Source organism: Spea bombifrons, chromosome 9 (assembly GCF_027358695.1).
Source record: "Spea bombifrons isolate aSpeBom1 chromosome 9, aSpeBom1.2.pri, whole genome shotgun sequence".
Taxonomy (NCBI): Eukaryota; Metazoa; Chordata; class Amphibia; order Anura; family Pelobatidae; genus Spea; species Spea bombifrons.
The window spans coordinates 26897266-26922582 of NC_071095.1; the positions used below are offsets into that span (position 1 = coordinate 26897266).

At 44.6% G+C, this 25317-nt stretch overlaps 1 protein-coding gene across 1 annotated transcript; it reads left to right on the plus strand.

Annotated features, from left to right (window-relative positions):
* The first annotated feature begins 96 nt into the window (after positions 1 to 96).
* Positions 97 to 16714, plus strand: IQGAP3 (IQ motif containing GTPase activating protein 3). The gene is made up of 38 exons (XM_053475349.1): positions 97 to 216; positions 1468 to 1555; positions 2404 to 2560; positions 2645 to 2722; positions 2814 to 2890; positions 3182 to 3249; positions 3592 to 3705; positions 3903 to 4081; positions 5808 to 5895; positions 6005 to 6168; positions 6364 to 6451; positions 6775 to 6938; positions 7222 to 7382; positions 7551 to 7669; positions 7931 to 8094; positions 8333 to 8423; positions 8881 to 9048; positions 9140 to 9282; positions 9520 to 9690; positions 9920 to 10003; positions 10093 to 10164; positions 10453 to 10522; positions 10904 to 11112; positions 11319 to 11471; positions 11658 to 11821; positions 11899 to 12123; positions 12237 to 12377; positions 12591 to 12675; positions 12849 to 13075; positions 13339 to 13471; positions 13588 to 13690; positions 13773 to 13923; positions 14056 to 14143; positions 14375 to 14587; positions 15122 to 15288; positions 15495 to 15596; positions 15771 to 15879; positions 16182 to 16714. The coding sequence occupies exons 1-38, from the start codon at positions 186 to 188 to the stop codon at positions 16293 to 16295; spliced, it is 4923 nt and encodes a 1640-aa protein (XP_053331324.1). The 5' UTR covers positions 97 to 185; the 3' UTR covers positions 16296 to 16714.
* The last annotated feature ends 8603 nt before the right edge of the window (positions 16715 to 25317 follow it).

Sequence of the window (25317 nt, forward strand, 5' to 3'; positions counted from 1 at the left end):
TTTACAGAACTTCGACTACAACTCCCGGCACGCACTGCTCCAGTGACGTCATCACACGGCGCCCAGCCTGACAGTTAATCCGGAAACTGCTGGTGGCGGGACATTCAAATCCAGTGTAAACAGAGAGAGGGGAGCCTTGTCCGGGGTGTCACCAGAACCGCAGCCAGGGACTCGCAGGGGACACTATGGCCGGACAGGGGCCTGTAGGAGCGGGCTGTGAGTATGGGGTCCGCACTGAGCGGCAGCTGCTTCACCAACCAGGGGCTGGGGAAGATGGGGCAACTGACAGGCAGAGGCAGGCAGGAGACAGTATGGTTGTCGTTAAGTGGGAAGTAGTATGACTGGTGCCAGGCAGGGGGTTATCTGATGCCAGGTCGAGGCAGCATGACAGCTGGCAGTCTGATGCCTGGTAGGGGCAGTATGACGGGTGGCAGTCTGATGCCAGGTGGGGGCAGTATGACGGGTGGCAGGCAGGTGGCAGTCTGATGCCAGGTGGGGGCAGTATGACGGGTGGCAGGCAGGCGACAGTCTGATGCCAGGTGGGGGCAGTATGACGGGTGGCAGGCAGGCGACAGTCTGATGCCAGGTGGGGGCAGTATGACGGGTGGCAGGCAGGCGACAGTCTGATGCCTGGTAGGGGCAGTATGACGGGTGGCAGTCTGATGCCAGGTGGGGGCAGTATGATGGCTGGCAGGCAGGTGGCAGTCTGATGCCAGGTGGGAGCAGTATGATGGGTGGCAGGCAGGTGGCAGTCTGATGCCAGGTGGGGGCAGTATGCCTGGCGGCAGGCAAGTGGCAGCCTGATGCCAAGTGGGGGCAGTATGACTGGTGCCAGGCAAGGGGCAGTATGACTGGTGGCAGTCTGATGACAGGTGGGGACAGTATGACTGGTGGCAGGCAGGTGGCAGTCTGATGACAGGTGGGGGTAGTATGACTGGTGGCAGGCAGGTGGCAGTCTAGTGCTAGGCAGGTAGTGGTCGGTCTAATGCCACGTGGATAGCGTTGAGATGTTGGGTGACTAGGGAATTAATGGTCAATGTGATGCTAGGTTTGCGTCATTCTGGGCGGGTCTGATGGTCAGAGACAATCTAGTGGCAGGCAGGTGGTAGACTGGTGCCAGATGGGTGGTGCTCTGATGCCAAACTGCAGGTAAATGGCTTTTACCAATGCAAGACAGGTGGAGGTTTTTGTGCCAGGCGGGCGGCAGCATATCTGGGCCTCCCTGTCTGGTGCTGTATGGTGAGAGTTCTCTGTCTGGGCCGATAGAGAAACACTCTGTGTGGCACAGAATGTCATTTCTCTCAGGTGTAAGGGCACTGGCATCAGTCCATGATGGGTGCGTTTTTACAATCTAGTTACAGAAGGTGGGACTCTGATGTCCCTTTTCTGCCTGAAGTGAATGTTCTCACCGAGTTGCTCACTCAGTTTCCCAGTAACCCTGCAGCAGACTCTTTGTGTTCCGTTCAGATGAGCGCCTGACAGCTGATGAGATGGACGAGCAGCGGCAGAAGAATATTGCTTATCAATACCTGTGCCACCTGGAGGAGGCCAAGCGGTAAGACCAGAATTACCTTGCGCGATTACTGGGGTTTTGGCAGGTTGACGTTTGAGTATTTAAAGCCACTGTTCCACTTAGACAACACATAAACTGCCCTCTAGATCTGTCGTCTCAATATGAAATCGCATAAAAACAACGCAAACTATTAAAGAGGCCTTTTCATTTTCTTGGGTGACTGCCAATCAATGACACGGTTACAGATTTGAGGCATTCAGCAGTTCTAGGGATGTTGTTCCTTTAATACTGTCATATAGTAAAGCAGGTTTGGGTGGGTGTCCAGTTTAACTTGTCCACCCGTTCCTATCCGAGCTTAGTAGACCTATGATGGCTGATCGCATCTGTCACGGAGCTGGCTAGTCCGACCGACTACCTCCGCTGTCTTGTGCTCCCTTAGCCTGGGACAACACACTTTCCCCGGTTCCCCAGTCACTAGCCGAGACTCAGTGTAGGGTAAAACCAAACGAAGACTGTCAGTAGGGCAGGGGCAGGGGCAGTAACGGGATTAACAATACAATGGGGGGGGGAGACACTGATTTATACAACATTAAACTGAAAGAATGGCAGTCACTGGCTGTCTGCCGGAGATAATCCCCTCAGCCAGTGATGGATGATACTGCTGGGGGTAGCCACAGAAGACTTTACAAACCCAGGGCCCATAGTCAATAGGGAGGAGGCTGGCAGTCAGGCTTCTCCAGTGGTCCCAGTGATGGAGGCTTCCGTCAAATATTTGTCTGGAATGAGCAGGTGGTTTTAGTGTTCTGTATTACCTGCAGGACTGTGAACTGTACCTGTGTCTTGTGTTGTCACCTAATGAGACCATGGCTTATATCCATTCTGTGTCTTAGCTGGATGGAGTCTTGTCTGAACGAGGAGCTGCCGCCCCCCACCGAGCTGGAAGAGACTCTTCGCAATGGCGTGGTTCTCGCCAAACTGGGACATTTTTTTGCTCCCGAGCTCGTGCCGCTCAAGAAAATCTATGATTTCGATCAGATGCGCTACAAGGTAATGTGAGCTTATCCTTCCTGTCTCGCACCTTTTTTTTATTAATAAATTGGTAGATCATAAGAGACTTTCTTTCTGTTGTAGGCGACTGGTCTTCATTTCCGCCATACAGATAACATCAACCACTGGCGTCGAGCCATGAGTCAAATCGGGCTGCCTACGGTAGGCAGGAGATTCGCTGCAATAAATAAAACCAGATCCGATCGCTCAACGCTGATTAAAAACCAATGATCGTTTGTCCTTCTGATTGCAGATATTTCATCCTGAGACAACTGATATCTACGATAAGAAAAACATGCCCCGCGTTGTTTACTGTATTCACGCTCTGAGGTAAGAACCTTGTCTTTGAAATGCCGCATGCTTTGAACCCAGTTTGGGAGATAATTCCTTACTCAAGTAACAGCTAACTACGTATATTTTCAGGGAATGTTTAATTAGCGTTCGACACAAAGGCCATTGGACCTGAAAACAAAAATTGCCTAAAATATTGATTTTACGATAGGAGGGAACAAAATATTCGATGGATGTTCTATATAACTGGAACAGAACCTTAAATCATGTTAGTGCACAATTGCAAGGAATACCTGACATCGGTTTGATTGAGCTTTCTTGTCCTTACAGTTTATATTTATTTAAACTCGGGCTGGCTCCTCAAATCCAGGATTTGTACGGAATAGCAAAATTCACAGGTAAGAAGGCGTTTGCCGAAAGGGTCCTTTATTGTTCTATGGAATAAATAGTGGTTTGCTGGAACGCGTTTTGCGTTTGCACCCTGTAAACCTGACCTCTTCCTACCATAAACCCACTTTTATGCTTGAAAAAAATAGCCTCCGCCAAGTGTTAGAATCTAACGTTCCCATCGGCATTAGCTGGGCTAATTGTAAGCTTTATAAAGATCTTTTGATAGGAATAACTTTCTTGGAACGCTTTGTGCGCCCTGGTGCGGAACCCGTTCTAGGTGCTGAAGAATGGAAGAACAATTGACAGTTGGTCAAGCAGGCACACTCTGATAACCAACGGTTGTGTTTCAGATGAGGAAATTAATAATATGAAGTGTGAACTGGACAAGTATGGGCTTCAGATGCCGGCATTTAGCAAGATCGGAGGGATTCTGGCTAACGAGCTGTCTGTGGACGAAGCAGCAGGTGGGGAAGTATCACATTCGATAAGACCGGCGTTTGTGCCAACACCGTGATACCAATAAATCTACAGAGGGCCGCTGTATTGTTTACCTAAATCCTATAAGATAGTCTGTCGTAAATTAAAAACATTTTTAGGTTTTGCGTAGTTTTCTGTTAAATAGAACATTTCCGACGCGCCAGTTTGTCCCTGTGTCTCTCAGTGCACGCAGCGGTCATTGCAATTAATGAAGCCGTGGACAGAGGGGTGGTGGAAGAAACCATGGTCGCTCTCCGGAACCCCAACGCCATGCTGGTGAACTTAAATGAGAAGCTGGCAGCAGTGTACCAGGAGCTCCTGTACCAAGCCAAATCCATGAAAGTGGCGAATGCCCGGAATAAGGTAAGAATGGGTCTTGGACGATCATTAAGCACAATATATACTTTGTGCATCAGGCTAAGGCTCAGCCCCGGTGTTGGCTAGGGCTGCAACTAACGATTATTTTAATAATCGATTAATCGGCCGATTATTTTTTCGATTAATCGATTAATCGGATAAAAAAAAACAATATGCAAATTTTTCGTTTATTTAAAAGAATTTAATGAACTGGATGTTAAAAAACAACTTAAAATTTACATTAACATTCTTATTTTGTTATGATGTAATAAAAAACAATATTTTCAAAGTACAAGAACCCAAACACAATATTTATGAAACAAAATAACCCCAAACATTCTGAAAAGAGGTGGACTATTACTGTTCAAGAAACTTAGCCCCAGCACTTTGCACTTTGCACCCAGCACTTTGCACCCAGCACTTTGCACCCAGCCCTGGCACTTTGCACCCAGCACTTTGCACCCAGCACTTTGCCCCAGCCCTGGCACTTTGCATCCAGCACTTTGCACCCAGCATTCAGCACTTTGCACCAGCACTTTGCACTTTGCACCCAGCCCTGGCACTTTGCACCCAGCACTTTGCACCCAGCCCTGGCACTTTGCACCCAGCACTGGCACTTTGCACCCAGCACTTTGCACTGTGCCCCTGCACCCAGTCTCTAACTCTGCCCTGCACCCAGCCCTGCCCCCACATTCTGCCCTGCCCCCACACTCACACTCTGCCCTGCACCCACTCTGCCCTGCACCCACACTCACACCCTGCCCTGCATCCCCACCCCCACTCTGCCCTGCACCCAGTCTCCCACTCTGCTCTGCACCCACACTCACACCCTGCATCCCCACCCCCACTCTGCCCTGCACCCAGTCTCCTGCCCTGCACCCCCCACCCCCACTCTGCCCTGCACCCCCACCCCCACTCTGCCCTGCACCCCCACCCCCACTCTGCCCTGCACCCACACTCACGAACCGCTCTGTGCGAATGGAGCCACTCGCACAGAGCGAACCGCTCTGTGCGAATGGAGCCACTCGCACAGAGCGAACCGCTCTGTGCGAATGGAGCCACTCGCACAGAGCGAACCGCTCTGTGCGAATGGAGCCACTCGCACAGAGCGAACCGCTCTGTGCGAATGGAGCCACTCGCACAGAGCGAACCGCTCTGTGCGAATGGAGCCACTCGCACAGAGCGAACCGCTCTGTGCGAATGGAGCCACTCGCACAGAGCGAACCGCTCTGTGCGAATGGAGCCACTCGCACAGAGCGAACCGCTCTGTGCGAATGGAGCCACTCGCACAGAGCGAACCGCTCTGTGCGAGTGGCTCCATTCGCACAGAGCGATTCGCTCTGTGCGAGTGGCTCTGTGCGATCCGTGCACATAGACAGAAGAATACTTACCTCCGGAACGCGTCACATCCGTCACGTAGCTTGAAGAAGGCGGAGACTGCAGAGCGTGTAGCAGAAGCGGGGAACGCTCGCGGAGGTAAGTAAAAGGAGCCGAGTGCTCCAACAACGAATTGATCACTCGATTAATCGATAACGGAAATCGTTATCGATGATTTCCGTTATCGATTATTATCGATTTTATCGATTCGTTGTTTCAGCTCTAGTGTTGGCCATGTCTTTCCACCTTTTTCTTCCACCACTGGGGTATTAAATATTTAAAATTAAAGATTTCTTTACTTTCTCAGAATATAAGATGCATCCAAATGTTCCCTTTTTTTTTCTTTTTCCTGCAGCTTCTCCGGAACACTCCAGATGGTCCGGATATATATGACCATTGCCTGACACAGGCTGAAATTCAGGGCAACATCAACAAAGTCAATGGTACCTTATACCGAAAGCATTGGGGCAAATATGTACTATTGATCTGCTTCCTGACATAGGGTGTTGGTATATTCGTGTAATGATGGATTTTTTTTTGTTGTCTCCCCAGTGCACGCTGCCGTGGAGTATGTAGACGAAGCTTTGGAGAGAAAGGATTCTCGGAGTCTACTGTCCGCTCTCCAGGATGGGGCCCTCGCGCTGCGAAGGGTCTTTAGAGAGAACGCAGACTGGTACTTGGAGCAGCTCACCAGTGATCGAGAACAAAAAGCACTGGTGGGTCTGAAACCAAATTTAAATTCACATTGCTCACCTTCTCTCCTAAATATAAGTACATTGATCCGTGTAATTGCAATCCTGATTAAGAATAAATGAATAAATCTAGAGTTACCCAGCAAAAAAACAAAAGCTTGCGAAGAAACCTAAATCGTTTTACTTGTCTCATCGTGAATTGTTATCGTTGAATTATAGGAACTGGGATATATGGATCTGCTGGAAAAAGAGGAAATCCAAGCCGGAGTTGATGCAGCCAATCTGAATGCAAGCAAGGAACATGCGAGTAAGTGGTGGATACAAAATGCATGGGCTGCTCTGGTGCTATCTTTTGTGTTCATTCATAACCAAAATATTTGTGATTTTTGTTTAACAAGAGATATAATTTAACACATACTTTTGGGGAAGCAATTAAAGTTAACTGGTTCCCAGCGAGTTCCTGTATGCAGATTTGATGTCACATCAGAAAGTAGAAGCCCTGACAAGCTGTATGATTGCCTACCCGCTCCTTATGATCGATGGTTGGTTCCATGGACCCTTGTGGTGGCACACTTTGTCTTGTACATAAACTTCATGAGTTTATTTGCCTCTTGCTTTTTACTCCATTAGTGGATCAAGCTGTCGCACGTATAAACGCTGTTATCCGTGGTGGGAGTTCCGCTCAGACGATACAAGAGTTGGCCAACCCAGATGCACAGCTGCCAGAGGTCCATCCTTTTGCGGCCAAACTGTATCAACGGGAGCTGAAAGTTCTCCAAGGGCAGAAGCCTCAGGTTAAGATAATTTTCTGTCTTAATTAATAATGCATATCGCAGGGAATTCTCACCCTTCAAATATACATGACTTGGGGAAGGGTGGGTCTGAAAAATAATTGTGCTGTGTGCCTGAAACCTTAATACTAGGCAGATGTCCCCCAAGAGGTCTAGAAGACTGCAGACTGCTGTCATGGATGATATTAATCTGTACATGAAGACATTTAATTGCCCTCTCTGATTTCATAGCACATATTACAGTTTGCCTCATTAAAGTTTATGCTTGATATTTTTGTCCAAGCAGGGATCCCTGGTACAGGAGGAACTCTATGTGGCCGTGGAGATGTTGTCTGCCGTTGCTCTGACCAACAGGGCTATCGAAGCTGGCGACTTTAATGGGTTCTGGGCAAGTCTTATCAGCTCAGCTCTGGGCCTGTCCGAAGTGGAAGAGGAGAGCATGCAGAGGTGAGAGAATGAGGTTTTGAAAGAATAGGATAATGGACTATTGTCTATATAGGACTGGTTTGACAATATCTTGTATCTATTAGGTTCTTCTTCAGGGGCATCTTCTGGGACACGTAACAATTGGAATTCTCTTTAAAATTACATATGTTTCTTTTTCCATCTCCCAAGGTACTTTAGCAAACTGTGCAAGCGGAAACGCCAGAATGAAGGTTTCGAGTTTCTGAGCTGGAATGATCTTCAGTCCTGCGTGCACGACACCAACCTGTCCATAGAAGAAGAACATGAGAGTAAGGCATTTGACAAGAAGAGGCCAAACTCTCGATAAATCTTACCGATCACTAAGTATTTCTACAGCCATTAATACTATTTGATAGGAGGCTCACAATTTTCAACCCAGCAGCATTCGCTTCAGATTGACAGCGTTTTGACTAATAATAATAATCTTATTCTGCAGAGGCTTTATAGTACTATGTATCATTTGAATTGTGACTATGCAGTCTTGTGTGTCCAATACCTTTCTTCACCCAGGCTGTCCGTATTTTCCCCAGAAATCCTCGCAGTCAGTCTCATCAATGAGGCTCTCGGACAGGGGGATCCTCAGAAAACCTTCACGGCTTTGCTAATGCCAGCAGCTGGTCTCACGGACGTCACCCTTCCTAATGCTTGGCTTTATCACCAAGTCCTCACCGGTGCTTTAAAGCGCAAGAAGCAGGTGCAGTGACCAGTGCTTATTATATTGTATTAATGTGAAGGGTTCGTTTGTATAGTTTTTATGTATGCAAATGGCTTTATCAAAGTCCTGCCTGTTGTGTCTTTATTTCCTGGGAGCAATTCTACTGCCGCAGGGATTCTGATACATGTAGCGTTACAGTATCTGTAATTTTTTTATAACTTATAACTATTAATCGTGTTCAGGAAGTGCTCATAGGATTTTCTTTTCACACGCTCAGGAAGTTAGAGACGGGTCGGCCGTGCTTTGGCTTGAAGAGATCCAGCAGGGAGTCTCACTTGCTAACCAAGAAACTGTAAGGATGCGAAAAAGTGAGTGTTTGATATGGCCTGGAGTTTTTTTTTACTGTACGGATCTGTTACTGTACAGATGTTAGACTTTCTATACTAGACCTGTTATGCTAGGTGCTGCCAGAAGGGAGAAATTATATATGGGGTTAAAGAGACTTAGCCATAGATGTAAGCACTGTTACCGGTTACCTTCCCATGGTCAACAGACCTTCTAACGCCCTGGTTTGCCTAGTTCTAGTAGCTAGCGGAAACATAATAGCAAAGTCCATAATCCTACATGGTTAGAATTCAAAGTATGGTTATGAATAGAGTCCACTTTTTGTTCCTCTTACCAGCTTTAGTTGCTTCCCATTGTACATTTGAGTCAAATGTTTCATTGTGGACGTGGATAGATCGGCTAGAAGTACTTTATAATGTAGATGAAAATGTTCATTTTAAAACCGCTAATTATCTTGCCTTTTTCCTTCCTTCACCTCAGTGGCTCTCGGGATTGCAGCCATTAACCAAGCCATAAAGGAAGGGAAGCCTTCTCAAACTGTCCGCGTCCTCCGTAACCCAGACGCAGCGCTCTGCGGGGTGGTGTCAGACTGCGCTGAAGGTTATCAGTCCGAACTTGGTGCGGTGATGAACGCAAAAAGGAAAAAGGGTGAGCAGCGTCTGACCACTATCAAGAAGTGAAAAATCCAAATACATCGCTGTTGGAGATCTCATTTCACAAACTCTGTTTGTTTTTCTAGGAGATCTTTCCAATGTTTGGGTAAAACACAAAGTTAAGGAATGGGGTGATTATTACTTCCACCTGCGGTCCTTTGAGGGCACCTGGGACCGTCCAGCGGGCTTCAGCTCCAACACCACACACCTGTCCCGAGAGGAGATCCAGGTATAAAAAATATTATAGATTTAATAGCTTCTGTGGGGAGAACTTGGCTCAGAGTCTGTGAGACTGTGAAATTACGGGATTGTCAATACTGGTGGAACCGTTGACTGATAATGGGGGGATGGAGGCTTTTCTCTGCTTGTCCCCCTTATGGGGCAGGCCTCATCGTCACGCTCTGGCATCTTAGATGGGCTCTTACTGCCATGTAATGTATTAAGTAAGGCTCCCTGGTTCTTGCAGACTGTGGTGACCAGGGTGACCAGTGGTTTTAAGCGAGAGAAGCAGTGGGTGGCCAATACCGACATGTTGGTGAAGCTACAAGCTCGTATGAGAGGTTACTTGATGCGCAAGGCGTTTGCTGCTCACACCCACCTCCTGCGCAGACAACTGCCTGCCGCCACTTTAATTCAGGTACAGTACTAACCCTTTACCTAAAAACAAAGGTCTAATAAAAGCACAGTCCCCCAAATCATTCTTCCTTACTGATCCATCCTTTATATATAATATTAAACGAATTAAATCAATCTGTTATTTTTAGTTCATTTCATGACGTCATAGTAATATTTTGTAGAAAACATAACTTTTTTTCTTAAATGTGATTTGAAAAAAACAAAACATTTGAGTTTTGTGGTGTTTACAGGCGCACTGGAGGGGTTACAAGCAGCGGAGAGATTATCTGCATCGGCTCAACTACCTGTACAGCAATATAGACGCCGTCATTAAGGTACTGTTTCTCCGACGTCACCTATCCGCCATGCGTCTGTTAAAATGAGTTAAGGGAAAATAATACAAAATATTTCTTTTCTGGCTTAGATCCAGTCGCATGTGAGAATGTGGCTGGCGCGAAAAAAATATCGGGAAAGACTTCGGTATTTCAGGAGAAATGTAAGTACTTGGCGGTTTTACAGAAATAGAGCAAAATGTAAGATTTGCCTACGTTTCACAAGCAAAAAAAGTCTTTGCTTTGGACTAGAAGTCTTTGGTAAATATATTGTATTTATGGATTGCCTTACGGTAAGAATAACTTTACAAAAAGTAGGGTCTTCAAAGATGGGTTTTTATCGACTTTCTCATTGTCTGGTCGTTTGGCCACATCCAGAGAGAGGGCAATTATATCTGATAAATTATTATCCCTTCTTATTATATCTGATCAATTATCCCTTCTTATTGCAGATTGCAAGCGTAATTAAGATCCAGGCTTTCTTCCGAGCCAACAAGGCCAGAGAGGATTACAAGATGCTGGGTAATACCGTGACTTATTTGCTGCTGTCTTGTTGTAAAGGTGATAACGATGCGTGGCTTCCTTGTATGAACTGGTCTCCAGTAGAGATGTTGCCCATGGACAAGCACTTAGCCATTGGGAGGCAGAAGCTGTTGAGTTGACTGGAAACATGGTGTAGCCTATAGGAAATGTCCCCCACTACCTTACTGGCCCCCACTACCTTACTGTGTGTAACCAATCCAGCTCTTTATAAAATCCGTTGACTCTTTGGTCAAGCCACCTTGAAGAGAAGGCCAAGCTTATTTTACATTAGCTACGGGATGGATGCAATCCTATTAATGCCACCTACTTTAAGTACGATTTGCTTATTTAAAAGATATTTAAACAGGCTCTTCTCCACAGTCCATGCCAAGAACCCGCCACTGAGCACGTTAAGGAAGTTTGCCCACCTCTTGGAGCAGAGTGAGCGTGACTTCTGGGAGGAACGAGAGGTTATGAAACTGAGAGAGGAAGTAGTGAAGAAAATCCGATCCAACCAGAGACTGGAGAACGACCTCAACTTGATGGACATCAAAATCGGGCTGCTGGTGAAAAACCGGATCACTCTGCAGGTACGGGATACGTTGATACACCGATAAAAGGCGGGCGACATGTTGGCTGCAAATGCATGCAGTGTAACGGGAGCTTCCAGGGCATGGAGACGCAAGCGCATGCACGCAACAGGCCATTAACCCACCCTTGTGGCACGATTCTGGCTCTTGCCCTGCATACATTACCCAGTGATGGAGCTCAAAATGTGGGCACTTTCTTTGTGCAGGAAGTGGTCTCTCATTGCAAGAAGTTGACTAGAAAGAACAAGGAACAGCTGTCTGACCTCATGGCCATCGATAAGCAGAAGGGGCTAAAGTCCTTGAGTAAAGAGAAGCGACAGAAGCTGGAGACGTATCAGAATCTGTTTTACCTGTTACAGGTGAGTCAGCAGGATGCCCTTGATATATCCGTCTGTGCTCTTGGGGACTTCTGAACACTGGCATTTTAAAGATAAGAACGAAGACCACCCCTCGACTTGAGGCTGTTTGTTTTTATAAGAGGTGACTACTTAAGCACAATTTTCCATGAAAATATCAAATGTATAAGTCATTATTTTCTTCCTCAGACTCATCCGGAATACATGGCCAAGCTGATATTCCAGATGCCACAGAACAAGTCCACCAAGTTCATGGAGTCGGTAACGTTCACGCTGTATAACTACGCATCCAACCGGAGAGAAGCTTATTTGCTGCTTAAACTTTTCCGTACAGCCTTGCAGGAGGAAATAAAGTGGGTTAATTGGCATTTGGTATTTCTTGTTACCGCAATTTTACAGAGTATCCATAACGATGTGTCCTCGCTTTTAGCTTCAAAGTTGACCGCATCCAAGACATCCTAACCGGGAACCCCACGGTAATACGTCTCCTGGTGAGTTTCTATCGCAGCCCCCGAGGTCAGGGTGCCTTGCGGCAGATTCTGGGGAACGTGGTGAAGGAGGTGCTCAACGACAAAACTCTGAATGTTCGGATAAACCCGGTGGAAATCTACAAGAGCTGGATCAACCAAGTGGAGACTCAGACCGGCAAGAAGAGGTCTGTTTGCCTTTTTGATGAGCGTTTTTATGAAACGGGCTTCTGAATCAGATTTAGGTAAAAGCAGCCCCTTGGATTTCATATGATCCAGCTGTATGTTCATTGTTCCCCAGCTCGCTTCCCTATGATGTCACTCCAGAGCAGGCTCTCACCTACCCCGAAGTTCAGAGACGCTTAGACATATCAATCCGTAATCTCATTGCCGTGACGGACAAGTTCTTCTCCACCATACTGGCCAATGTCGACCAAATCCCGTGAGTGTATTACGCAAGTGGGCAGCTTGCTAACTAGGCCGTGTTTGTTTAATTTTGGTGGTCATGCTATAAAAATGTTTACTTTTACGCTCAGAAGTATCTTAAGAAATGTAATGCTTTCATAGCTTTTAGTGAAATGATTGTGTCCAATTTTATAGGGATGAATGCGGAATTCTAATGTAACGCGTAAACCTTCGATTTTATTTTTCTCAGTTATGGAATGCGTTATGTTGCTAAAGTTCTGAAAAATTCTTTAAGTCAGAAGTTCTCGCGTGTCCAAGAGGAGGACATCCACAAGGTAAAGATATGGTCGTATCTCCAGGCTTCGCAAGTCCCAGATGTTTATTTAGTCACCGTAAAGCACGTTTTTAAAATCCTCCTCAAGCTAATATTTTGTAAGAATTTGATGTCTGGATTTAAAAATACTGTGCCTACTGACACTGTTTCCCGTTGTGTTTTACCATCCTGAAGATCGTAGGGAACCTGCTTTACTATCGCTTCATGAACCCGGCTGTGGTTGCCCCCGATGCCTTCGATATTGTAGACTTGTCTGTTGGTGGAACGCTTCACCCTGATCAAAGACGGACCCTGGGTTCCATCGCAAAAGTCCTGCAGCATGTGGCTTCTAACAAGATGTTTGAAGATGCCCACCTTGGCCTTGTTAACCAGTATCTGGAGGAAGTACAGTGGAAGTTCAGGTAAGCTTTACCTCTACAGAGTTTACAACATGTATGTAATTATCTTTTGGGCATTTTTATGGAGGTGTGGCACTGAAGACTCCTAAATTTTTAAGCACTTCATTGTATTTCTGTATAATATGCACTAGATCTGCCAGAACATGAATAGATCGATAGAATGTTGTACTCTTTCTGTTTGAGACTATTATGGTATAGAATTCTGAGGAAAAAAATGTTCCGGGACCAGCATCCTATATGTCCATTTCTTTATTTTCTGCTCGTAGAAAGTTTATCCGTACAGCCTGTACTGTACCGGAGCCTGAGGACCGCTTTAATATAGATGAATACTCTGAGATGGTAAACACCATTAAACCAGTCATCTACATAACTGTTGGGGAGCTCATTGATACCCACAAGGTGAGGCTATGGCTCATACCGCCTGACGTCTCTGAATGGAGATCTCTATATCACTTGTACTGAACAATCTCCTATTGTATTTGCTTTTCTGAAGCGTTCACTACGTTTCTCCTCAGCTCTTACTGGAACACCAAGAAGCCATTGCTCCTGACCCCAAGGATCCCATCCATGAGCTCTTGGAGGATATAGGAGCGGTGCCTACGGTTCAGTCGCTGATAGGTATGTGAGATGTTGAAGAAGCAGCCTCTCTAGCGGACACGCTGTTCGCTGCTTAAGTACAGTTTCTTCCTTCTTGTTGCAGGAGAAACCTCCACCTCTAATCTTGGCGATGTTGTCTCGGAACAAGCTTTGTCCCAGCTGAAGAAGCTGGAGATGTCGCTCACGCTAACCAACAAGTTCGACCTGTTTGCGACCAGTGCGGAGGAGATGGATGCTCATGGTTTATTACTAAGGTTAGGAGTTTTGCTTCTGATGATGGGTTGACCCTTGAATGTTACGATGGAAGGGCATGAGCATAATAACAGAGTATCAAGAAAAAGAAAAATATTTGTACACTTTGACCTGTTCATCCTCTTTCCGTGTAGCACAAAGCACATGTTGGTAGACATCATCCTGTCACAGCCTGGAGATTCCCTGATAGAGTTGTTGCATACGTCGGCTTCTGAGCAGCAGGTGGGCATTTTCTGCCATTGTGCAGTGGAATTTAAAATCTTGTTGACAAGGGGGTCCACTGTAGGGTGATAGTCTTAACCCTACTACACTTCTTCCAATTTTCTGGTCCAATATGTTGCTGGCAATGGACAAACCAACTGACTCAATGTTGTAGGATGGACAGGACTATGGCTATGTTATGAGGTATGGTCTAGTAAGTGACATGTCTCAATCTCTCGTCTATGTACATAGGAAGCATCACATTACCAACTGGTACACCAACGCGCTCTACAAGAAGCCAAGACCCCAGAGAAGATGAAGCGCCACCGGTCCCTCCTGGGGAATAGCCAATTGTCAATGGAAGAGAAAAAGCGTAAAATTATTCGAAACCTGCGAAGGCTGGAGTGCTTGGGTTTGGTTTCCTCAGACAACCATTACCAGGAGATAATTAACATGATTGCTAAGGTACCCCATTGCCATTTAATGCATTGCGGTCATTAATAACTCCTACTGTTAGCCTAATAGTGTCTGCTTGGAGATATGCAGCCCATGCCTTATTAGATTATTCTAAAATAACGTTAGCAGGGTTTGATGTGTACGGTATATACGTAACCGGCATGGAATGTGAGAGGGCTTAGATTGTATGTAGCCAGTCGGAGATGGACTCTTTCTGTGTCCTACTTTTCCCTTATTCGCTGCATGATGTTCCAATTAGGAACCTGACCTTTTCTTATGCTAGTTATCTTATTTAGATGCCACTGGACACCACTAGAAACATAGCCACCACAATTGCAAGATAAGAAGTCGGGGTCATTGAGTGTATTTATTCTTTTGCCTTGGAAGGTTTGAGGGTTATAGAGGTGCTAGCAACCTTTTTTTGGCATTTTTATTTGTGGGGGAGAAGACTTTACCACTCTGTTTTCACAAAGGGCTTAAGACTCATAATGGTTACGGAGTAGAATTCTAAGATGGAATATATCCCACTTTAAACACCATCAGGATATCCGTAACCAAAGGCGATATCGGCAGCACCGCAAGGCAGAGCTGGTGAAACTCAGGCAGACGATGCAGAGACTGCACGGCAAAGCGTCCTTCCACGAGGAACAGATTGACTTCTACAACCAGTACATCAAAACCTGTCTGGATAACCTCGCCATGAACCACAAGTATGTGGCGCGTTCTGCATCCCCTGCACTGCGGTCCCGTGGCTTGATTTTTAGCCTTTTTAGCACTGCCATAGGGCGACCATATTTGTAATACAAGTGCCACGTTTTTGGCAGACAAGTCCTTTAAATACGTTCAAGAATTTTGTAACACAAAAGGCTTACCAACTGAGTTTGTTATTTATGGCTTTTCTTTTCCTTCTTTCAAGGATGAACGGAAAGAATAAAAAACAGGTGTCCCTGAACTACACCGCAGCCAGACTGCAGGAGAAAGGGGTCCTCTTGGAAATTGAAGACCTTCCTTTGAGTCAGTGAGTACAGAGAATGTCCCCCGCTACCTATTGTCTGAGGAAAACATCTCCGGTTTGGGAGGCCGTGGGGCCATGACGGCCAGGAAAAACTGGGTCCCGTAAAGGAGAGGTGGTGGTAAATACCCTGATTAATACGAGTGCGTTATTCACCCCCCTCCCCTTTGTCTTAAACAGGTTCAGAAATGTCATTTTTGACATAACCCCGTGTGACGAGCCAGGGAAGTTTCAGGTGAAGACAAAGTTCCTGGGTGTGGATATGGAAAAGTTCCAGCTTAATTATCAGGTGAGTAATGTGTGGGTCCCACAAAAATAACGTGGGGATTAAATTTAAAATGCGCTCTCATCTGGCACCTGTGATGTCATCAAAATGCGCATGTAGACCCAAGGGGGGGTGTGTGGAATTTTTTTGTATTGCGTGTGCTAGCAATACTTTTTTTTTTTTTTTTTCTTGGTAAAATAATTTAAAGCGTTCTTTTTTTTTTTTTTTGTTTGGTTTTTAAACAATTATATTAATCTATAATATGCTGTTTATCTTAAGGTTCTGTAGATATTTTTTCTCCTAACGTTTATTCTCATTAAATGCAGGACCTTTTGCAGTTGCAGTACGAGGGAGTGGCTGTGATGAAAATGTTCGATAAAGCCAAAGTTAACGTTAACCTCCTCATTTTCATGCTGAACAAGAAGTTCTTCCGAACGTAAAAGGACAGAGCTTACCTCTCCGGAACGGTCTCTTAATGGACTATATTCCTGATGGAAACGAAGCTTCACTATTTGCATTGCATCTTGTGTTCGCTCTGCATATGATTAGTTGTGGACTAAAGTAAATGTCATCTGCTGGTATTTGTCAAGTAGATGAGCCCCAAACCCTGAATTACCCTGCCCACAAGCCGTCGCCACCAAAACGTAAGTGCGTTCGGTTTCTGTAGACCTCGTTGAGCTCGGAGAATATTTGGACTCCAAGGGGAAAGTTCAAGATGGTGTCCCCCAGTTTAGTGGTGGAGCGGAGACCTCAAGTTACCGCTTCCAAGAACTAATTGTCTTCATCATGGCATGACAACCACCGGCGTAGGGCAATGGAGGCCCGTTGTTCCTGAGTAATTTGAGGTCCATACCGCCTTAACCTGGCGTTAATCACTGCATCGGAACAGCTGGCCTCTCTTTCTGATGACTAGAAGGGCTGTCACATCACTAGATGTTGAAAGTAAAACTTGTGATACTGTATTTAAATTATGCGTTCTAGATTTTAGAATCTGTTTGGGTTCTAGATGACACTACATGGCTCCATTTGGAAATGCATGGCCGACCAGTTGGGACGCCTCATTCCAATGGGGAGGTTATGAGGAGACCTTGAGAATGAGAAATCCTTGTCGACGCTTGTGGTTCTTCTCAAATATCTTCTCACGTCCGTATTTTTGTAGAATGAAGGTAGAAGGTGATTCCAGGAAGATCCCCAATTATTCATTTACAAAATATCTCAAACTTTTTAATTCTATTTAACCCTTAGCTTTATTATGCTTCTCGCTGTCATTTAGAGGTTAAACATATTTATTTGAAATAACGATGATATCCAGACAACCGGTCCGGTTCTTTTGATAAGCGACCGGGCGATGAGACATCTCGAACTTTGTGCTTTGCAGAATTCCTACAGTATTTATCAAACATTCACAGACAGACTGTACACTTTTGTTATCAAAATAAAGGATTTTTCAACGAATACTGTTTTTGTTTTTTGGTGTCTGGCATCGTGGCCCAAAGACGTTTCTATTGCTTGTTTTGTATAAATTTAGATTATTTTATTTTTATAGATGTATATTTCATACAGGGTTCATTTTGACATCTGTTGTTTTTAATGTATATAGGAGGTTTGTTCATTATATAAAAAGTACATTTTTATATTTAAATTTTTTAGCAATAAAAGTACATTTTAATTGAAATTCTGATTTATGGGGGGGGCAAATTTGGACCCTTATTTATCTGCGTCTTGGCCCCTCCCCCTCATTCACTTGCCTTGACGCCTCACTATTCCTATTTGTTAATAAACCTATTAATGGCCATCTTTAGTCTAGTTGCCTATTTCTTCTGCTGTAACGACTCAAACCTTAATCAGTCGTTGGTCTTGTCTTAGATTCAGGAGCCATATGCCTATCCCATGCGTGTGTTTAATTCCCTCGCTGTATTACCCTGCACCACTTCTGCCGGGAGGCTGCTCAGCTCATCTACCTTCCCTTACAAGCCCTTGTGAGTCTCCCCTCAGTTTAAGGTGATATTTAGCTTTCCATTGAACCTTACAGGTGATGTCACAAGATGTCCTGGCCACAGAACAAGCCCTGAGGCAGGCAGTGTTTATTATAGGCTGCCAGCAGTCTTGAGATATTCAGTTGGAGACAAGCCTGCTTGTCAAGACTGTCCAGCAAATTTCTAGAATGATGGCAGCTATGACCTGTGCCAGGATGCCATGAAATTATTCGTGGCTCCTTTTACTGTGTTTTCCTTCCACTGCAGGACTATTCCAGGTATCTACTACTTTTAGCAAATTAATTCCTTGCTTCACTCAGATTATTAGCTGTGATCTGTAGTAACCGAAGCCCAGAACTGGCCATTTGCAGCAATACACAATCCACATGGGAAGCAAAGCCTGTCCGCAGGCAGCCATCATATGCAGCTGAGCTAATCCCCCGTTTCAGGAAGGGGGGGTTTCCTGTGTTACTGTGCACGCTGGGAGGAAGTGACGTCATCGCAGAGAAGAGAGGAGCTGCGCTGTGCGGTGAGGAACCGTGTGGTGTGTTTAGCACTGGGGGTAGTTTCAGCCAGGCTGGGTGGGTAGAAAGAGCCCCCGGGGGCCAAATATTATCTTTATAGCTCTAACATGACAGCCCTTTTTTTATTTTGGGGCGCAGTAGAGCTTTTCCTGCTTCAGTCAGAAATGTGAGCATTGTGTGTGTCCCAGGAAACATGGCCGACGTGTTGCCCTGGCAACTGGCATTTGCCCCCCACCCCAGCTTTACACAGTATGGCAGAGGGGCAGTTTTGTGTTAGGGGTTGTGGTCAGAGGCAGGGGTTGAGAGTAACAGTGAGAATAATAACGAGGTTGTATTGGCCCTGTTTAGTTTATAAAGCCATTCCCTGCTGTTTCTATATACATTATCGGGGCTTTTATGGCTGTAGAACCCTGTGATACCCTCACACCCAGCAAACACTCCGACCTCCTAGAAAAGAGGGGCGTCAGGAAGAAAAAGGACAAGGGGATTTGGGGGAGCTAAAAAGCGACTGGACACATGGGAGGTATGATAAGAGCACCCCTGACGACGTTCCCTTTAGTGAATAAACCCCTTTGTGTTTAAAGGTGCAGTTCCGCTCGCACAAAACATTAGCTGCTTTATCTAGCGTATTAAGCACATAAATGGGAGCCGATGATTTTTTTTCTTTCCCCTGAAGGTCTGTAAACTTTATTTTTAATGGCTAACAAAACGACAGCGAGGATCTGACAATGCGTTACAGGCACTGGTGGTATGATCAGCGACAGAACGCAATTGATAAAAAGGGATCAGAAGTGCGGCAAGTATTATTATTATTATTATATTTTATTTATGTAGCGCCAACAATTTACGCAGCACTTCTTACAAAACATATATATATATATATAAAGTAACCCTGAATCTTTTAACAGTAATGTGTTTACTGGCTTCGCCATCACATCAATACAACACGTAAACTTTGAAGAAGTTATCATCTTTTATTTCTATAGCGCCAACAATTTACGCAACGCTTCTATGGCAACAGCCTATCAGTGCCTGCTTTTGTGTCACATGACAATAAAGTGTTCCCGGGAAAAAATATATATATATATTTGGGTTATTTGAGTTTACACGTTCAATGTACTATGGATGATGTTTGTAATGATGCATTTAGTTACAAAAAGTTTTATGTTTTATGGAGTGAGTGAAATTGTTGAGCCAAGTTGCCATGAGGAGGCCATAGAGGCCAATATACTGCGCCCTGAGATATCGATACAGCAGTATGAATCACAGAAGGACGTGTTTGGGGCTTATTGAGGCTTGCAGGAAGTCCCTGTAGGAGGCTGCTTACTGGAAGCTTGTGAGGTTCTTCAAGCCTCCTACTGAGAGAACATCGTGGAGGTCAATAAGGATCCTACCCCCAGGTGTGCCGTTGATATGGTTGCCTCCAACACTGGCTCGGACCTGAGTGAAATGCCATTAAGCTCCTCGGCACCTCGAAGATATCTGATGTATTGAAGGTAGGTAACCCTATTCTTACTGCTTGGGGAGGGGTTTGGGTTGGCAATGCTTTTTTAATTTACGTTAACAGCGGGATATAAAGCCCTCAAACTCCACGCACACAAAATATATGTTGTATCCTCGCTACCAACAGAGTGTGTTATGTCTCCTGTCTCATTTGCGTAAGTGACGTTGCCGTGGCCTCAAGGGCATTTAAAAATGTCCGTTTCACGCTTCGTATTCTGCAAAGTTATTATATTGTTCTGTTTGTTTTGTTGTAACTGTGACTCGTGTAATTTATTTCTTTGGTTAACCGTCCGAGGGGTGCAATCCCTTCACACAGTCTGAGTAATCTCCATCCAAAAATAGCCTCATTGTTCTGGAAGGGGCAGCGACTGTGGACCTATTGATAACCCCTGAGCGTGTACAGCCGTTTCCTCCAGCATTCTGCATGAAAGAACTTTGTTCTGTAAAACACATCGTAACAAACTTTTTTTTATTCCATTCTGAAACTCCTACTGTGCATATAAAGCTATAAATATCTCTCTGCTAAAAATAGCCCAAGGTCTAGACAAGGCCCAGCTTATGTGGTTTTTTTTTTTACCTCTTGCTTTTGGATGACTTCCCCTGCTGCAGGTTGTTAAATCGCCACATGGGGGTATAGTGTTCCAGAGAAACGTGGAAAAGTATTGTTTGCTTACGTACAGGTATATGCAAATCTCCCGGTCCAGAGTGGCCGCCACATTACTTTCTACAGCATGTCTGGCATTTGCCCTTGGATCGTTGGCGAGACGGTGCCCTTTTTGTAGGACAGCAATCCCTCGGTGCTGGCTTCTCATGGCATTAATATTTGTTATCGCCTGCTGGTTACTTGACACGCAACGGCTGCCCTGTTAGTTAATCAGGATGGCGTGCATGCTTTTTATCATTGTATATGCACACATGCAGCCCATTAGTTCGCTTGATCCAGGGTTTGGTATTTAAAGCCAGAGCGTCTTAGAAAATTAGAAACTCCATAGATAGCCAGCAATTCCAATTTGTTTGTCACAATTATGTCAAGATGTAAAGTTACATAAGCTTATGGGATCTCAGCGGTGTTGTCTTCAGATAGTGGTCTCTTGTTCAAATAAAACGGAACCCTTTCTAAGATTCCAAAAGCTTATAGGGCTTTACATTTTGTTCTGTATTGGCCCGATTAGAGGTATCAACTTTGACAAATGACTCCATGACAAAATCAGTATGATAAGATAGAGAGCGGATCTGTTTACCTTTTTTTTCTCATTTTCAGTCTGTTCCCTGTGGTTTATTTCCCTAATTTTAAATTAGGCCCTCTTAAGTCAAAGCGAAAGTGATACAATCTCCATGTTTGTAGAGCAGTTTATGAGCTCATGGGTGACCTGGCATGTTACTCTGTGCCTGGACTTCATCCCAAAACACAAATAACTCATGTTACCATCAGGGAAGGATGCCAAGGCTTTACTGGAGGCATTCGCTAACCTAGAAATTGCCTTGATTTTTTTTATGGATTGCAAATGATATCACACAAATAACTAGTAAAACTTTTTAATACCCCCCAGCCACCTTGTGGCCATCTTAGGAGGGTAATTTTCTCTTTGTTAACCAAACCCACGATGCCCGTCTTTTCTAGAAGCTCAGAATGCTCTACAGCCCTAAAATCCACCAAAAATGTTTAGAGAATCAGCTGGAAATGGCTTTAAACGGTGTAAATAAAACCCATTCTTCTTCTTTTAAATGCCTCATTCAGTTATACAAATATCTAGAAATAAGGCATAAAGGCCCACCCCTGCTCCACCTCCTAATTAACCCTCTAAACAAAAAATGCCCCTCTTTTAAATGTTGGAGGGGTGTGACTATCACACTTAAAAGCGCCAATGATATTAACTTCTATAAGGTGCTATTATGTGTCCAGTTTCACTTGAAGTTCTTCAGACTGCACTGGGAACGTCTCATTAGTAAAAGCAAAGTCGGTGAGTGGAATATCCTGCTTATGCCTACAGAATATGAGGGTGATATATGTCATGATGTGACAGCTGCTCCCCTTATGTTGTAGATGGGCCTGCATATGACGCCTCGTGTCCATGAGCTTCCTCCGCTGAGGAGCTTGAATGCTGGACACTATGTATTAGACACATTACTTGGTTTACTACAAGATGCAAACGGTTACAGAATCAGATGCATCTCTTAGTTGTTTGAAAACACAGGGCTAATACATGTTCCCGTTTTAATGGTGACTTGTAATCCGTGCGTGGTAGAGACCTCCCAGGGAATATAATAGAGGTGCTCAGAAACACAGATGTCTGAGGCCATCGGGAGCAATATTTCCTTAAATTAGGGGTTTTGAGAACTGTGGGTGTGTGGTTGGGTCAGCCACATGGTGTAAACATAGCACAGAGATTCATTCTGCTTCTGTTTGCAAATTTATAGCCCAAAGAGACAGTGATTGTGTTTGTGTGGAACCAGCGGAGGAATGTGATCGGTTAACCTAACAGAAAGCCACCGGTGGGTAGATGCGTGTGGGCTCCGGACACAAACCAAAGTGATCTGGTTGTTCGCTTTAATGCTTGCGATGTTACCCAAACGGAAACCTGAATTGAGTTAGTGTGGTTTATGTGTTATCACCGGGTGACGTGGAGACATGGATGTTTTTATTAGAAAGATTACCATTTTGGAATGTTGGCCAACTTTCTATACCCAGGTTTCAGGTGGAACAAACAGATTCTCAGGGCATGAAACTCAATGGGAACAGTGGTCACGATCTCCAGTTAAGTAGGCTCCTTTAATGATGGCCAGATTCTGGCCAGATCTGTGAGTGATGCACAGATAATCACTTTCAAAGGGGTAAAGGGCAGGATCTCATGGTCTCTCAGGTGACATTTAATGGTTACCCAACCTGTGATGGTCTGTTAAACATGCGCTTACACTATTGGTAGCTTATACAATAAACCACTGACCCCCTGGGATTTCCATAACTCTGAGACTAGTCCAGAGACTCCAGACCAAAGCCAGACTTACCTCCAGAGCAGGAGATCCAGGGCAATAGTCTCTATGTTAATGGTTCAATTGAAAATTAGATTTTTTATCATTCGAAAGTCCTAAAATCATGTTTTAAATAGCAAGCGATTATTTGCGGCGTAACCACCCTTTGACCTTGGGTACAGTGGCTTTTTATGGCAACCCACTACTTTTTGGGGTTTTTTTTTTTGGTTCCGTAAAATAGTTTTTGTTTTTGCTATTGTCTGGTAAAGCCACCTCAACTTCCCTAAAATCAATTTCCTCCGTTACACACATTGAGGAGATCTAAAAAGATCGAAAACCACTGTCTTTAGGTAGAATGCTCTACCTAATGCTCTCTTGGTTTGCCCTCTCGTCCACAATGGCATACGAATATTTTGTTGCTATTAATCGCTTGTGGAAAGAAGAAATTCCTCTTTGAACGCAAATACTTAAAGTTAAAATCATTTAGTCAGGGGTTCGCTTTGCCTTATAGAAACATAGAATGTATCGTCCTATCGAGTGTGCCTTTAGGAACTTCAAGAACATCGTGGCTTGTTTATCCATTAAGGTCGCGTCAGCGATTGTTACTTATTACAGTTATTAAAATGTAAATATTTAACTTCATTAGAATAGTGCCTTAGGTGGCAAATCCTGCACAAATACTCCCCCTTTGTCTAGTTGAACACTAGAACGTTGCAGAGCTTCAAGGGATGCATCTCAGTTCAGCCTCCAATGAGAGGTCACTGAGCTGGCCAAAATAGGAGTAGCCAACGCCTGTTTCGAATAAATACAGTGTAGGTCAAGCCAAGTCCCCCTCAATAGACACAGATTTCTGCGCATGACCAGAAGGATGCCCCAAGCATCATCTAGTTCTAGCTCACTCCCAAAACGCCAAGCCAGGCATCTATCTGCCTTAAGACAAATTGGGCCGCTGGACCTTCCCTAGATGGCAACCCAAGGCTCCTTTGCATAAACATATGACTGTAGCCTGACGAACTGTCATAAATTTGGACTCTCCTTTTGGATTGTTTGATTTTTATCTTTGGAATTTAAGTTTACACCTTGACTAGGATTGTACCTCAATTCCCTTGTTCTTCACACGAGCTGCAGTCATATACATATGAATTCTCATGAATTCTCATGAATTCTCTTTCCTACTCAAAAAAAATCAGTAAACCTTAAGTTTATGGCATTTGTTGAGGACCTTAGAAGTCAGGACACTGGTGGAGTTCTAGATGTTCTGCGATGACCTTAGGCCAGCGTTTAACAGATATACCCACCCTTCAGTCTCAGACACCACTCCTTCTATTGTGCTCATGGTAAAAGCGTGTAGTCCACATTCAAGAAGGCCACTGCATGTTTTGTCATACAGCATGACTGGTGCGGTCAAAGGAGAAGGGTGGAGGTCCCCATGCTATGGCGTGTCTTGGGGAAGGGGAAGTGGACATTGTTCTACCCAGATAAAGCCTTTCAGAAAGTGTTCATTCATCTTACTGAGCCTGTCTACTGTATAAACAGTAGGTTATCTCTGCACCTCTCCCCACAGTTGTGTGCGCATGCCAGCGGTAAGGAGAGGCTGAGATCTGTTTGCATATCACAGGTGTTGTCGCATAGCCTTATACACCTGCACTTAACCTTTTCACAACCACAGCACCAAGACACGTCATTCAGCCTGCCTACAGGTTAACAGTTTACCAATATCATTTTTAACTTAAAACCATGAAAAAAAAAACAAGAACATCTGCTCATCCACTCAATGGTTGCGTCAAGATTTAAAGTGTTCTCTGTGAAACAGGATTGAAACCAAAGAGCATAGCTACCAATGTTCTACTGCTTGGACCATTCCATGGATTGCAATGCTGGGTCGCATTTTATACGTCATCTCTCTGGTGTCCTTCGCAGATTGGGTTGCCCTGCTGTTATACCTTGGCAAGAATACTTCTCAAGATTCCAATAGAATGCAAAATAAAGTTATTTGTAATGTTTATTAGTTCTGCAATCAAGTCCCAACTCTGACTTTTCTGGGTTCAGGCGATGGAGCAAGATGGTTGATGTTGGCCTCTGGGGAGGAAAGTGCATGGAAATCATGGAAGTCTTAAGGCCCATATGTTCCTATACAACTATGAACCTGTGATGAAGGTACATGGTTCCTTCTTCCATGTATCTTGAATTGGTTGTCCATGAATCTATTTTTTTTCTTTCAGACCATCATATTTGTCATCTGTTTGTCGTGTGCCTGGTTGCCATAGAGAGCTCATATTTATGCTGTACAAAGGCACACGTTACCCTTGGCAACCTCTGTTGTGAAAAATATATTTTTTTGTTAAAGTTTGATACTGAAATGTTTGCTGGAAACACTCATAGGCCGTCTTCATTTTTCAGAGACAGTTTTGTGATATATTACAGAATAGAAGGAAACTTATAGAAATCTACTGGGAGGGCCAACAGATTTAAATTCTCTGAGCTCATGC

What these genes read in the sequence shown, in the direction of transcription:
- IQGAP3 (XM_053475349.1), top strand. Translation starts at nt 186, where the DNA reads ATGGCCGGACAGGGGCCTGTAGGAGCGGGCT. An exon ending in GCCAATGTCGACCAAATCCC is followed by an intron (nt 12,378 to 12,590) that starts GTGAGTGTATTA and finishes TATTTTTCTCAG; the next exon opens with TTATGGAATGCGTTATGTTG. An exon ending in TAATTAACATGATTGCTAAG is followed by an intron (nt 14,588 to 15,121) that starts GTACCCCATTGC and finishes AAACACCATCAG; the next exon opens with GATATCCGTAACCAAAGGCG.